This window comes from Bos indicus x Bos taurus, chromosome 7 (assembly GCF_003369695.1).
Source record: "Bos indicus x Bos taurus breed Angus x Brahman F1 hybrid chromosome 7, Bos_hybrid_MaternalHap_v2.0, whole genome shotgun sequence".
NCBI classification, from domain to species: domain Eukaryota; kingdom Metazoa; phylum Chordata; class Mammalia; order Artiodactyla; family Bovidae; genus Bos; species Bos indicus x Bos taurus.
Window position 1 is genome coordinate 98,282,331 of NC_040082.1, and position 13,455 is coordinate 98,295,785.

The 13,455-nt window shown below is 46.0% G+C and overlaps 1 protein-coding gene across 12 annotated transcripts in view; it reads right to left on the reverse strand.

Moving 5' to 3' along the window:
* The window catches only part of CACNA1A (calcium voltage-gated channel subunit alpha1 A), a 379,358-nt gene that overhangs the window by 134,984 nt on the left and 230,919 nt on the right, over positions 1-13,455 (reverse strand). For all 12 annotated transcript variants that reach the window (XM_027547946.1, XM_027547955.1, XM_027547945.1 and 9 more), the window contains exon 6: positions 1,091-1,182. In XM_027547946.1, coding sequence (XP_027403747.1) covers positions 1,091-1,182 — 92 coding nt within the window. The remainder of the gene's footprint in view (positions 1-1,090; positions 1,183-13,455) is intronic.

Genomic DNA, 13,455 nt, shown 5'->3' on the forward strand with positions numbered 1-13,455 from the left:
TGTCCTTGGATACTCTTCAGTGTCTCCCAGTTTATAGTCTATGAGAACTTGAATAGAATTCGTATCCTACTGTTGGGTGAAAACTATATAAATCTTAATTATGTTGAATTGGTTTATAGTACTTTTTGGGTCTACTATATCCTTCTACTTTTCTATATATTCATTCTATTAATCTTTGAGAGTTTAATATTGAAACTCCAACTAAGAATCTTAATTTACCAGGCTCTTCATCTGTAAATGGGGATGAGACTTAGCACCTCCCTCTCAGTTAAATGAGAGGGTTCATACCTAGCAAAGCCCTTGGCATATCATAGATGGTCATTAAACAGAGATTCTTATTAGTATTAGCTTTGGGATGGAACTTGATTTAACATGATGTAGGCATCTCTGGTCTCTTGAAGAAAAGACTCTTGAGAGTCCCTTGCACAGCAAGAAAATCAAGCCAGTCAATCTTAAAGGAAATCAACCCTGAATATTCATTGGAATGACTGATGCTGAAGCTCCAATACTTTGGCCACCTGATGCAAAGAGCCAACACATTGGAAAAGATAATACACAAAAAGCTCTTTCTGCCATGCCTGGTATGCAGTAGGCACTCAATAAATGGTAACCATCATTGCCACCAATATTAATCAGGCTGTGGGGGCAGACTGGCTAACTCCTAACTCTTCCATTCTCAGCCACATGATTTTGCTCAAATTATTCAGCTGCCCTGAGCCTCAGTTTTCTCCTCTGTAAAATGGAGATTTTGGTCCTATCAACTTCACAGGGTTGTGATCAACTTCACAGGGTTGTGATTATAGAATGGGGTCCTGGGTGTGCTTAGCATGGCTCCTAATAGAGAAGTGCTCAGTTAATGGGTGCTGTGGTGATGGGTGAGGCTCCTGGCTGGCTTTTAGGAACTCACCCAGACCTGCAGCCACATTCCTAGGGGTGGAGGTCCCTGAAGGGGCTTCCCCAAAGATAAGGCTGCCCTGACCCAGGCTAGGGAAGCATCTGAGGGCACCTATGAGACCTTCTTGCAGAAGGGAAATGGAGGGCTCCCAGGACCCCTGAGCAGACCCCTTGCCAGGGTTAGAAACTCACGCACTTGGGATTCCAGACACCAGCTTGAGCGGCCGCAGCACTCGAACTGCCCTCAGCGTCCTTAGGTCAAACTCCGTCCCAACTGTTGCCAAGATGCTGGAAGAAAGAAGCCAGAACAGAAGGCAGACGCTGGGTTTCAGGGTCAGAGAGGTGGGTGGAGGGTTCAATGCTGTGGTTTCTTTAAAATTTTTTAATTAGAGGATAATTGCTTTACAGTGTTGTGTTCGTTTCTGCTGTGGAACAATGAGAATCAGCCATAATTATACATAGACTCAATTATACATATACAATTGATTGATCAAATCAATCAATCCTAAAGGAAATCAGTCCTGAATATTCACAGGAAGGACTGATGCTGAAGCTGAAGCTCCAATACTTTGGCCATCTGATGCAAATAACTTACTCATTGGAAAAGACCCTGATGCTGGGAAAGACGGAAGGCAGGAGGAGAAGGGGATGACAGAGAATGAGATGGTTGGATGGCATCACTGACTCGATGGACATGAGTTTGAGCAAGCTTCAGGAGTTGGTGATGGACAGGGAAGCCTGGCGTGCTGCATTCCATGGGGTTGCAAAGAGTCGCACACGACTGAGCGACTGAACTGACTGACTGATACATATATACATATATATGCATATATCCCCTCTTGAGCCTCTCTCCCTGCTCCCATTCCACTCCTCTAGGTCGTCACAGAGCGCCAGGTTGGTTTCTTGGCAGGGTGACCACAGGCTGGGTCTCAGTTTTGTCATATGTAAAACAGTGTTAATAGTACCTGCTTCACAGGATAAAAGATGATTTACAAGGACCCCAAATAGGTCTTAATACTCAATAAATGCTTCCCTTGTATGGCTCAGCTGGTAAAAAATCCGCCTGCAATGTGGGAGACCTGGGTTCGATCCCTGGGTTGGGAAGATCCCCGGAAGAAGGGAAAGGCTACCCATTCCAGTATTCTGGCCTGGAGAATTCCATGGACTGTATAGTCCATAAGGTTGCAAAGAGTCAGACACAACTGAGTGACTTTCACTTCCTTTCACTCAATACATGTTGGGCTGAGAAGAGAAATTTTCCCCATGGCACATGGTTGGGGTGATACTCGGTGTATTTCACAACCCAAGATCAGGATGGATTGTGGGGAAGCTTGGAGGCACCAGGGGAGTGACAGACCCTTTGGGCTCAGGTCACTTTACCAACCGGCAAGAAAGTAGCTTAGTACTAAGACCTATGCCTGCATGGGTTCAAATTCCAGCTCTACCATTTCCCAGCTGGGTGACTGTGGGTAAGTCACTTTTCCACTTCATGCCTCAGTTCTCCCTTTTGGATAACAAGGATAACAACAGTACTGAACCCTCAAAGGGATGTGAGGATGAAACAAATTAATACATGTGAAGTGGTAGGTGTTGTGCCTGGCACACAGGAAGTGTGTTAAGCTATTGGGAAATAAATGGAAAAAAAAAACACCCCAAAACCTCAAATAATGGGTGTGGCCCTGCTGGGGTGGACTAGCTGGCATCAGCCCCAGAGAGGGCTACAGACCCAAAGCCTCAGGGCAAAAAGTCACTCTTATAAATGCAAGTAAGAGTCATGGCAATAGGTGAGATGAGCCTTCTGCAGAAAGCCCCCTTCCCTCACCCCTTACATAAAGACCCTATCCTAAGACCTCACTTGTAAAAGTGTTTCTGGTGAGACAAGGGAGACCAGGGGTTCCACAGCCCTTCCTCAGCCCAAGGAACCCCCTAGACCTGTTTCCTAAATAAGATACGTAGTAGGGATGACCATGGCACCATGGCACAGAAAAGGTTGTCACTGGAACCTCAGATGATGAGCAAGGAATGTGGAAAAACAGAGGATTCTGTGGTTAAGAACGGGCTTCCCAGGTGGCACAGTGGGAAAGAATCTGCCTGCCAATGCAGGAGACACAGGTTGGATCCCTGGGTCAGGAAGATCCCCTTGAGTAGGAAATCTGCTCTAGTATGCTTGCCTGGAAAATTTCATGGACAGAGGAGCCTGGCAGGCTACAATCCATGGGGTTGTGAACCGTCAGAGGCTACTGAGCATGTACTGTGATTAACAGGATGGAGACCACAGAAGTAATTTGGGGGGTATCTTCATTCTTGTCCAGGAGTCTGAGTCTTACAACTTTGGCCTGTGAATAACCAGTATCTACATCTGTCTTTATTTATTGGCTGCGCATGCAGAAGGTAGGATCTTAGTTCCCTGACTAGGGACTGACCCATGCTCCCTGCAGTGGAAGTGTGGAGTCTTAACCATTGGACCACCAGGGAAGTCCCTCTTTGTCTTTTTTTTTTTTAATTTTTATTGTATATTGGAGTATAAATGATTTACAACTCTGTGTCAGTTTCAGGTAGACAGCAAAGTGATTCAGTTATACATACACATACAACCATTCTTTTTCAAATTCTTTTCCTATATAGATTACTTAACAAAATATTGAGAAGAGTTCTCTGTGCTATACGGTAGGTCCTTGTTGATGATTTATTTTATATATAAATATAAATATATTATTTTATATATAGTAATAGTACATCTCTTTGTCTTTGAGACCATCAGTATCTGCATCTATTAACAACCTGTATTGGCACCTGTATTAATAAACTGTATTGGCCCGCTTTTGTCTCAGGACTTTCTCTGAAGCTAAGACAGACCCAGGCAGTGAATTCCCCTGTGAGAGCAGCCCTCCACCAAAGATCGCTGGGAAGAGGTGGATGAATTCCTCAGGTCCCTCGCCCCCTCCTTCCAGATTGCTCTGAGGTGTGAGTTTCATACAGGCTCCCAGAGAGGTTGAGCCCAGCTGCCTCTCCAGGGTAACCTGCTCAACTCCTCATTCTTCCCTGTCTCCCCACCCTTGTCCCCCACCCATATTTCCTGGAGTCACTTCCCAGATGAACTACTTGGACCCAAATTCTTGTCTCAGGGTCAATGTGGGGGCACTCCAAACTAAGACAGGAGTATTCCCAGCTCTTTCCCAACTACTCCTAGGACAGAAAGTTAAAGTGCTAGTCGCACAGTTGTGTCGGACACTTTGTGACCCCACGGACTGTAGCCTATCAGGCTCCTCTGCCATGGGATTCTCCAGGCAAGAATACTAGAGTGGGGAGCCACCCACCATTCCGTTCTCCAGGGGATCTTCCTGACGCAGGAATTGATCTCGGATCTCCTGCACTAAGAGTAGCTCTTTACCACCAGAGACACCATTCCCAGGACAGAGACGCGTCTATTAGATTGGGCTAACCTCCTCTTCCACCATCATCAAATGTACATCTAAACACATCGTATGTCCTGGGCAAAGCAATACTTGAGGCGCTCCCTGCTTTGTAGGGCTGATGCAGGAGAAAAACAGTTTCATCAAAAAATGCACAGAAAGATTGAATCCATTGGGGGTGTGATGCATTCTTAGAGACAGCAGGTGAAAAAAACAGCTCTGAGGGTACACAGCAGGTAGTGTTAACTCATCTGGGACCCCGGGAGATTCCCGTTTCAAGCTGAGGATTCATGGATGAGCAGGTGGAATCTGATCAGTGGGGGAAGAACTTTCTAGGCTGAGGAAATGGCTGAGACAGACAGCCTGGGGTGGGAAGGCAAATTCAAGGAAGGAAATGGCACATGGTGGGGATTTGGGTGATGCCATGAAGCTGAAGTGTAGGTGAGGGCCTTGCCAAGCAACCCCAAGGAAATTTTCATTCATTTAATTATATATTTTTTCTATTCCTCTCCCAATTTTCATTTGGATTTCTCAAACTCCATCCTGTAGATCACCAGTCTATTTTACTTTCTTCTTTCTCAGCAGGTAAAAGCCATTGTTAAGGGTGTGTGTGTGTGTGTGTGTGCGTGCGTGTGCGTGTGTGCTCATTCAGTCGTGTCCTACTCTTCGCGATCCCATGGACTGTAGCTGCCAGGTTCCTCTGTCCATGGGATTTTTCAGGCAAGAATACTAGAGTGGGTTGTTATTTCCTCCTCCAGGGGATCTTCCCCACCCACAGATCAAATCCATGTCTCCTGAGCTGGCAGGCGGATTCTTTACCACGGAGCCACCTGGACAAGCATTCCCTGAGTTTTCATTCACTGACTTCACAAACATTAACTGAGCATCTACAGTGTGCCAGGTCTTGGGGACACGAGTCATAGGAATCCCTATCTGTGTGTGGGAGGCTGAGAATAAACCCCGTAAATGTGCCAGATGTCAGGGCGATGAGTACAAGGAAGAAAAGCAGGGCAGGGAAGAGGGCGTGCTGGCAAAGTGGGGCAGGATGAGGGGAGCGATGACACCATTTCAATTAGTAAAGGCCAACTGCTCTTTCCCGCCTGGCTGGGTAGTAGTTCAGTGTTAAAGGTGTTCAGACCAGCATCGCCCAGTAGAACTTCAAGAAGAGCCGTATGTTGGACATAGCGAACAGACTGGTGGTTGCCAAGGGGGGCATGTTGGGGGAAGGATGGAGTGGGAGGTTGGGGTTAGCAGATGTAAGCTTTTATATATAGAATGAATAAACACTCTCTACATAGCACAGAGAACTCTTCAATATCCTATGGTAAACCGTAATGAAAAAGCACATAGAAAAGAGAATTATATATATGTATGACTGAATCACTTTGGCGTACAACAGAAATTAACACAACATTGTAAATCAATTATACTTCAATAAGAAAAGAAAAGAGGAAAAAAAAGGAAGAACTATGTGTGAAATTTAAAATTTGCCAACAGCTACATTAAAAGCCCAAAGAAACAGATGACATTAATTTTAATAATATACTTTATTCAACCAGGTATATCTGAAGTATTGGGCTTCCCAGGTGGCTCAGTGGTAAAGATTTGCCTGCCAAGCAGAAGACGTGGGTTCAATCCTGGGGTCAGGCAGATCCCCTGGCAAAGGAAATGGCAATCCAATCCAGTATTCTTGCCTGGGAAATCCCATGGACAGAGGAGCCTGGTGGGCTATATTCCATGGGGTCACAAAGAGTCGGACACGACTCAGTGACTAAATAACAACATCTGAAGTATTATGATTTAAATAGGCAATCATTATGAAAGATTACTCATAAGACATTTTATATATTCTTTCCTTTAGACTGTCTTTGAAATCTGGTTAGCATATTCTACACTTAGGGTACATCTCAACTCAGGTGTATGATGGCTACACGCGGCCAGTGCTGAGTGTACCTTGTAGGTCAGGTCCAGAGAAAGAGTCAGTGGGGAAGAGATGTGACGTGAGTTACAGGAATATGTTAGAGGAAAACTCTAGGCAGAAAGACAGCCAGTGCAAAGGTCCTGAGGCAGGACCATGCCTGGTACACTTGAGGAATGTCAAGGAGGCCACACAGCTGAGTGAACCAGGGTGTCAGCGGGAGGAAATGAGGGCAGGGAGGTGATGGGGCAGTGTGCAGGAGTCTGTGGGCCATGGTGAGGACTTGGACTTTTGTTCTGAGTAAAGCAGGAGCCAAGGAAGGTTCTGAGCATTGCAGAGACATGATCTGACTTACATACTAAAATAAGATCCCTCTGGGGGTCCAGACCAGAAACTGGGAGGTTGGAAGTGGGCGGAGATGACCACAGTGGTCCAGGTGAGAGATGATGGGTTTAGATCTAGTTGTGCTGGACACAAGGGTAACACTGAGATGAACTCAGCCTTGCTCTTAGATGACCACGCAAGTAAGTGGATGACAGAGTCAAGTACAAGTCCTTCTGGCCTCAGGGCTGTCGGAGGCAGGAAGGAGGAGGAAATGAATACAGACAGGAGGGCGGGGGACAGTGTGATTGTGGAGCCCAAGTCTGAAAATGCAGCAAAGCACAAGATCTTAACAAAACCTTAGACCTGGAGTTAAACCCTGACCCTGCTCCTCTCATTACCTAGCCTTTGCGCTAACTTCTCTGAGCCTCTGAAATGCAGCGAATCTGACTTCCCTCCTGCCCAGTGCTATCCTAGTGGGCACCCAAGATGGACTATCTCCTGTGCCCCTCCCTGGAAGGATGACAGGGAATTAGGAGCAGAATGGGAGGAGGGAGAGGCTTCTCAGACTGAGAATGCCCTATAGAGGCAGAAAACTTCCCTCAGGAAACATGATGGGAGGGGGGTGGGAAATCGGGGTGGCCTGGACCACTGGAGGCTGTGAACTGGAGGCGGAGGAGGTGGGTCCTGCTGTGTGGACAGTGGGAGTCATGTGAGGTTTCGGAGCAGGGAAGGGATGTGATTAGGGCTGGCGTCAGGAAGACAAGCCTGACAGCTGAAAGGACAGATTGGTGGTGATGGAGGCAGGAGTTAGAAGGCAGCCGCAAGAGCAGACCAGCGTAATGAGGACTAGAACTAGGACAAAGGCAGTGGGAGTACAAAGGAGGCCCCAATTTATATATAGCTGCCACAGATCACTGTGCACCAGGAAACTTGCCTGGGCTCACCAAGTGCTCCCTGCGTCCAAGCCATCATTAGGAGGAGTCCCATTTTACAGACGAGGAAACGGAAGCCCAGAGAAGTTACAAAGGCACAGAGGTCCATGCTGCCAAGAGAGAATGTGAACCCAGGACCCCAGGACGCCAGAACCCCAGTTTTCCACCTCACATGGCTTGTTGGATGGGGTGGGTGCAGTGGTGGGAAAGAAAAGGAAGGGAAGAATGGCTTTCTGGTTATAAATGGACCACCAAGTGATGATCATTCAATTATTCACAAGGCTTTGTGGAGTACCTGCTATGCACCAGCCACTCAGGGAGGAGGACCTCAGGATGCCACCATGAGCAGAGTGACAATGGATCACTTTGGGACAATGGGATGACACATGGCGTGTCGTGCTGCGGAAAACAGTATGGCGGCTACCAGTGCTCCCAATGGAAGGATGGAGTGTGTGGTGGCAAAGAGGAATTAAGACCGGGCCACCTGAAGGATGGAATTATCAACTGAGACGGGGAAGATGCAGGAAGGGGGAGGTTTGAAGGAAGATCAAAAGCTGGGTTGTGACATTGGGACTGACATATACACACTACTCGGTATAAAATAGATAACTATTGAGAAAGTCCTGTATAGCACAGAGAACTCTACTCAAGAGTTCCATGGTGACAAAGTGGGGAGATATATATAGAGAGAGCTGATTCACTTTGCTGTACAGCAGAAATTAACACAACATTGTACAGAAACTAAATTCCAATAAAAAGTGGGGAAAGAGCTGGATGGTGGACACACTGAGTTTGGGAAGCCAGATGTCTGTAATTTCCTCATTAAAATCTTCCAGTGGCTACCATCAGGCTTAGAATAAACCCAGGTTATACCATGACCACAAGACCTTGCCTGACTTGATTTCCCCTGACCACCATTTCTGTACTCCAGCCACTTTGGCTTTCTGTTCTTCCAACAGGAAAATCTCCTTTCTACCATGCAGTCATATGACGGCCATCTCTTTTCCTGCTAACACTTGCCTTCAACTCTCTCCCTCTTTGTCTAGTTGGCCCTCTGCAAATCTTTCAGGCTGCAGTTCAAATTTTTCTTCTCAAAGAGGATTTTCATGTCCCCTTCTAGATAATGAGAACTCTCTGGGATTATATTGCTTATTAAATTGCATTTATTACTTTGGGCTTCCCAGGTAAAGGATCCACCTGCCAAGCAGGAGATGCAGTTTTGATCCCTGGGTCGGGAAGATCCCCTGGAGAGGGAAACAGCAACCCACTCCAGTATTCTTGCCCGGGAAATCCCATGAACAGAGGAGCCTGATGGGCTATAGTCCACGGGGTCGCAAAAGAATTGGACACGACTTAGCACCTAAACAACAACATATAAATGTTTGCTATCATCATCATTTAAATTTTTATTACTTGCCCCTAAGTCATACCAGAATTGACTGATGAAGGAACCAGCATTCATTAAGTTTATTCTCTTTGCCAGGTTATATGCTTGTGGCTTTAAATACTGAGGTCTCATTTTATGCCTCAGTATCTTTACCAGGTGGGTGTTCTGCTGCTGCTGCTGCTAAGTCGCTTCAGTCGTGTCCAACTCTGTGCGACCCGATAGACAGCAGCCCACCAGCCTCCCCTGTCCCTGGGATTCTCCAGGCAAGAACGGTGCAGTGGGTTGCCATTTCCTTCTCCAATGCATGAAAGTGAAAAGTGAAAGTGAAGTCACTCAGTCGTGTCTGACTCTTCACGACCCCATGGATTGCAGCCTACCAGGCTCCTCCGCCCATGGGATTTTCCAGCCAAGAGTACTGGAGTGGGGTGCCATCACCTTCTCGGAGGTGAGTGTTCTACACTTAGTTAATTGACAGGGGAACTGAGACTCTGAGGGGTTAAGTACTTGCCCACAATCACACAGCTAACATGTGGTACCTGTAACCCGAGTCTGGCTTGGCTGCCTCCACTGTGCTGCCCCTGGTTAATTCCCCCACCCCACTTACCCTCTCCCAGGATCTCAGCCAAGTTTATGTCTCTGTCAACCCAAGTATAGGAAGGATCTAGATTTTTCTCTAGCTCCCTGGAAGTCATAATGTCAATAAATATTTGCAGAGGAGCAACTACTTTGTGCCAGGTGGGTGAGGAGGGGAACATGTGCAAAGGCCTTGGGGCTGGAGAGAATGTACGGAGAAGAGCGGGGTTACCAGATGAGGGGCAGGGGCAGAGGACAGGAGAATACGAGAAGAAGATATTAGCGTGGCTAGAAAACAGGGAAGAGGATGGAGGCCTCATTGACCTCACCCACCCGACCTTATTCAGAGGAAGCACCTGCCCACACTATGCACAAGGGCCAAGACATAGAAGCAACCTTATTAAATGTCCATTGGCAGATGTATGGATAAAGGAGATGTGGTCCCTATGTACCGTGGATTATTACTCAGTCATAAAAAAGAATGAAACGATTCCATTTACGGAAACACCGATGAACCTAGAGATTGTCATACTAAGTGAATTAAGCTGGAAAGACAAATATCATGTATCGCTTATATGTGGAATCTAAAAAAATGATGCAAATGAACTTATTTACAAAACAAAAATTGACCCACCAACATAGAAAACAAACATGGTTACCAAAGGGGTCGGGGGGGAGGGATACATTAGGAATTTGAGATTAACATATACACACTACCATACATAGAACAGATAACCAACAAGGGCCTCCTGTGCAGCACAAAGGACTACACTCAGTGTTTTATGTGTGTGTGTTAGTGTCAGTCGCTCAGTCGTGCCTGATTCTTTGCGACCCCATGAACTGCAGCCCACCAGGCCCCGCTATCCATGAGATTTTCCAGGCCAAGGATACTGGAGTGGATTGCCATTAACCTCTAAATAAAAAGAATCTGAAAAAGAATATACATACATACATATATATGTATGACTGAATCACCTTGCTGTATACTTGAAACACAACATCATGAATCAATTATACTTTTATAATATTTTTAAAATCTTGACATACAGAACAAACATATGGATATCAAAGAAGGAAGTGAGGGTGGAATGGATTGGGAAATTGGGATTGACATGTATACACTGCTGCTGCTGCTGCTAAGTCGCTTCAGTCGTGTCCGACTCTGTGCGACCCCATAGACGGCAGCCCACCAGGCTCCCCTGTCCCTGGGATTCTCCAGGTAAGAACACTGGAGCAGGTTGCCATTTCCTTCTCCACATGTATACACTGCTATGTATAAAATAGATAACTAATGTGAGTGTGTGCTAAGTCACTTCAGTTGTGTCTGACTTTGCAACCCTATGGACTGTGGCCCACCAGGCTCCTCTGTCCATGGGATTCTCCAGGCAAGAATACTGGGGTGGGTTGCCATGCCCTTCTCCAGGGGATTTTCCTGACCCAGGATTGAACCCACCTCTCTTAGGTCTCCCGCATTGGCAGGCGAGTTCTTTACTGCTAGAGCCACCTGGGAAGCCTAACTAATGAGAACCTACTGTATAGCACAGAACTCTACTCAATGCTATATGGTGACCTAAATGAAAAGGAAATCCAGGGAAGACGGGAGATATGTATATGTATAGCTGATTCAAGGCTGTGGTTTTTCCAGTGGTCATGTATGGATGTGAGAGTTGGACTATAAAGAAGGCTGAGCGCAGAATTGATGCTTTTGAACTGTGGTGTTGGAGAAGACTTGAGAGTCCCTTGGACTGCAAGGAGATCCAGCCAGTCCATCCTAAAGGAGATCAGTCCTGGGTGTTCATTGGAAGGACTGATGTTGAAGCTGAAACTCCAATATTTTGGCCGCCTGATGCGAAGAGCTGACTCATTTGAAAAGACCCTGATGCTGGGAAAGATTGAGGGCAGGAGGAGAAGGGGACTATAGAGGATGAGATGGTTAGATGGCATCACTGACTCAATGGACATGGGTTTGGGTGGACTCCGGGAGTTGGTGATGGACAGGGAGGCCTGGCGTGCTGTGGTTCATGGGGTCACAAAGAGTCAGACACGACTGAGCGACTGAACTGAACTGAATAGCTGATTCACTCTGTTGGACAGCAGAAAATGACATTGCAAAGCAACTATACTCCAGTAAAAAAGAAAAACCATGCAGATAAAAGAAAATATTAAAATAAACAGACTTCATACATAAAGAAGCATCTGCCCCGCAGATCCATTCCAATCCTTCTGAGATAAGTATTCGGAGCATAACTGCTTCCCCTGCGTCTATATTCTTGCTATTGGTAGATTTTGCAAATCTTCTTCAAGTTTATTCTTATATCACCTGGCTTTTAGCTTCTCTTGGAAAAACTATTCCTAAAATTCCTTTTCTAAACCCTCAAATGCAGAGTCAAGATTTGGTCTGTGCAATGCACCTTTCTCGTTCACTTGTTCATTCATTCATCCCTTTCATCCCCACATTTTACTTTCATTCCCCACCCCCCCAGAGAAAACTGATATGTTTAATCTGGTCTTATTGGAGTGCATTCTTGTAAAACATGCGCTTTATTTTGAACGCATGTATTTTAAGTTTACATCAATGGCAACTGTCAGGACTATTCTCTTGTTTTCTCTTTTCACCCAGAACAGCAGACGTGCAGTTTGGGGTTCTCGCTGGGCCCGGGAGCTGCCGAAGTGCACCCGTCACATCCCACCTGCCCGTCCCCCAGGCACAGCCACCAGGTGGTCTTCAGCTCATCCTCCACAGATGGTGCTGGAGCGAAAAACCTCATACCCACTCCTTATAAAACCAATAAAAGTCTCACGGAGACTTATGTACCTGAGAGCATAACTGCCCCTGGGTCTGGACTTAACTGGACCAACCACCGCTGATCATCCTCTGCAGTGGCCGCTCAGGCCACGCCCCCATGAGGGGGAGGAGCTTCCTCTGTCACCACAACAGGCTGACCCTTCCCTTAACCACCTTTCTAATTTTTTCCACTCAAAGAGCCATACAGAGACACTCACTGTTTTAATTTTCATCTTTATGATTACAAGTGGTTTTGAATTCCATGTCATCTACTGATTAGCTTTTCAGACTTTTATTCCCTAAACTGATCACATTTTTTGCCTGCTTTCCTCTTGGCATTGCTGTGCTATTTTTGTTTTTCGTTATTATTATTATTTGTATTTTTATTGAAGTTGCGTTGATTCACAATGTTGTCTTAATTTCTGCTGTAGACCAAAGTGATTCAGTTAAACATAAATATATACATTCTTTTTTGTATTCTTTTCCATTTTGGTTTTTTTACAGGATATTAAATATAGTTCCCTGTGCTATACAGTAGGACCTTGTCCTTTACCCACTCTATGTATAATAGTTTGCATCTTCTGGTCCCAAACTCCCAATCCAACCCTCCCCTGACTCCTCCTTAGCAGGCTTAGCAGGGCTGCTGTGTTATTGTGGTTGAAAATTCCCCCCATGGGCTTCCCAGGTGGCTCAGAGGTAAAGAATCTGCCTGCCAATGCAGGAGACTGGGTTGGATTCCTGGGTTGGGAAGATCCCCTGGAAAACAAATGGCAACCCACTCCAGTACTCTTGCCTGGGAAATCCCATGAACAGAGAAGCCTGATGGGCTAGAGTCCGTGGGGTCACAAAAGAGTCAGTCGTAACTTAGCGACTAAACAACATTTCCCTCCTATAGTGTTGATTGACACTGGCCAGTATGGTAGCCACTGGCTGCATGTGGCTATTGAGCTCTTGAAATGTGGCCATTATGACTAAGGAACTGAGTTTTAAATTGTATTTACTTTCAATTCATTTCCATTAAAAATAGTCACATGTCATAGAGAACAGATTTGTGACTGCCTCGTGAAAAAGTTGGCTTAAAGCTCAACATTCAGAAAACGAAGATCATGGCATCCGGTCCCATCACTTCGTGGCAAATAGATGGGGAAACAGGGGAAACAGTGTCAGACTTTTTTTGGGCTCCAAAAGCACTGTAGATGGTGACTGCAGCCATGAAATTAAAAGACGCT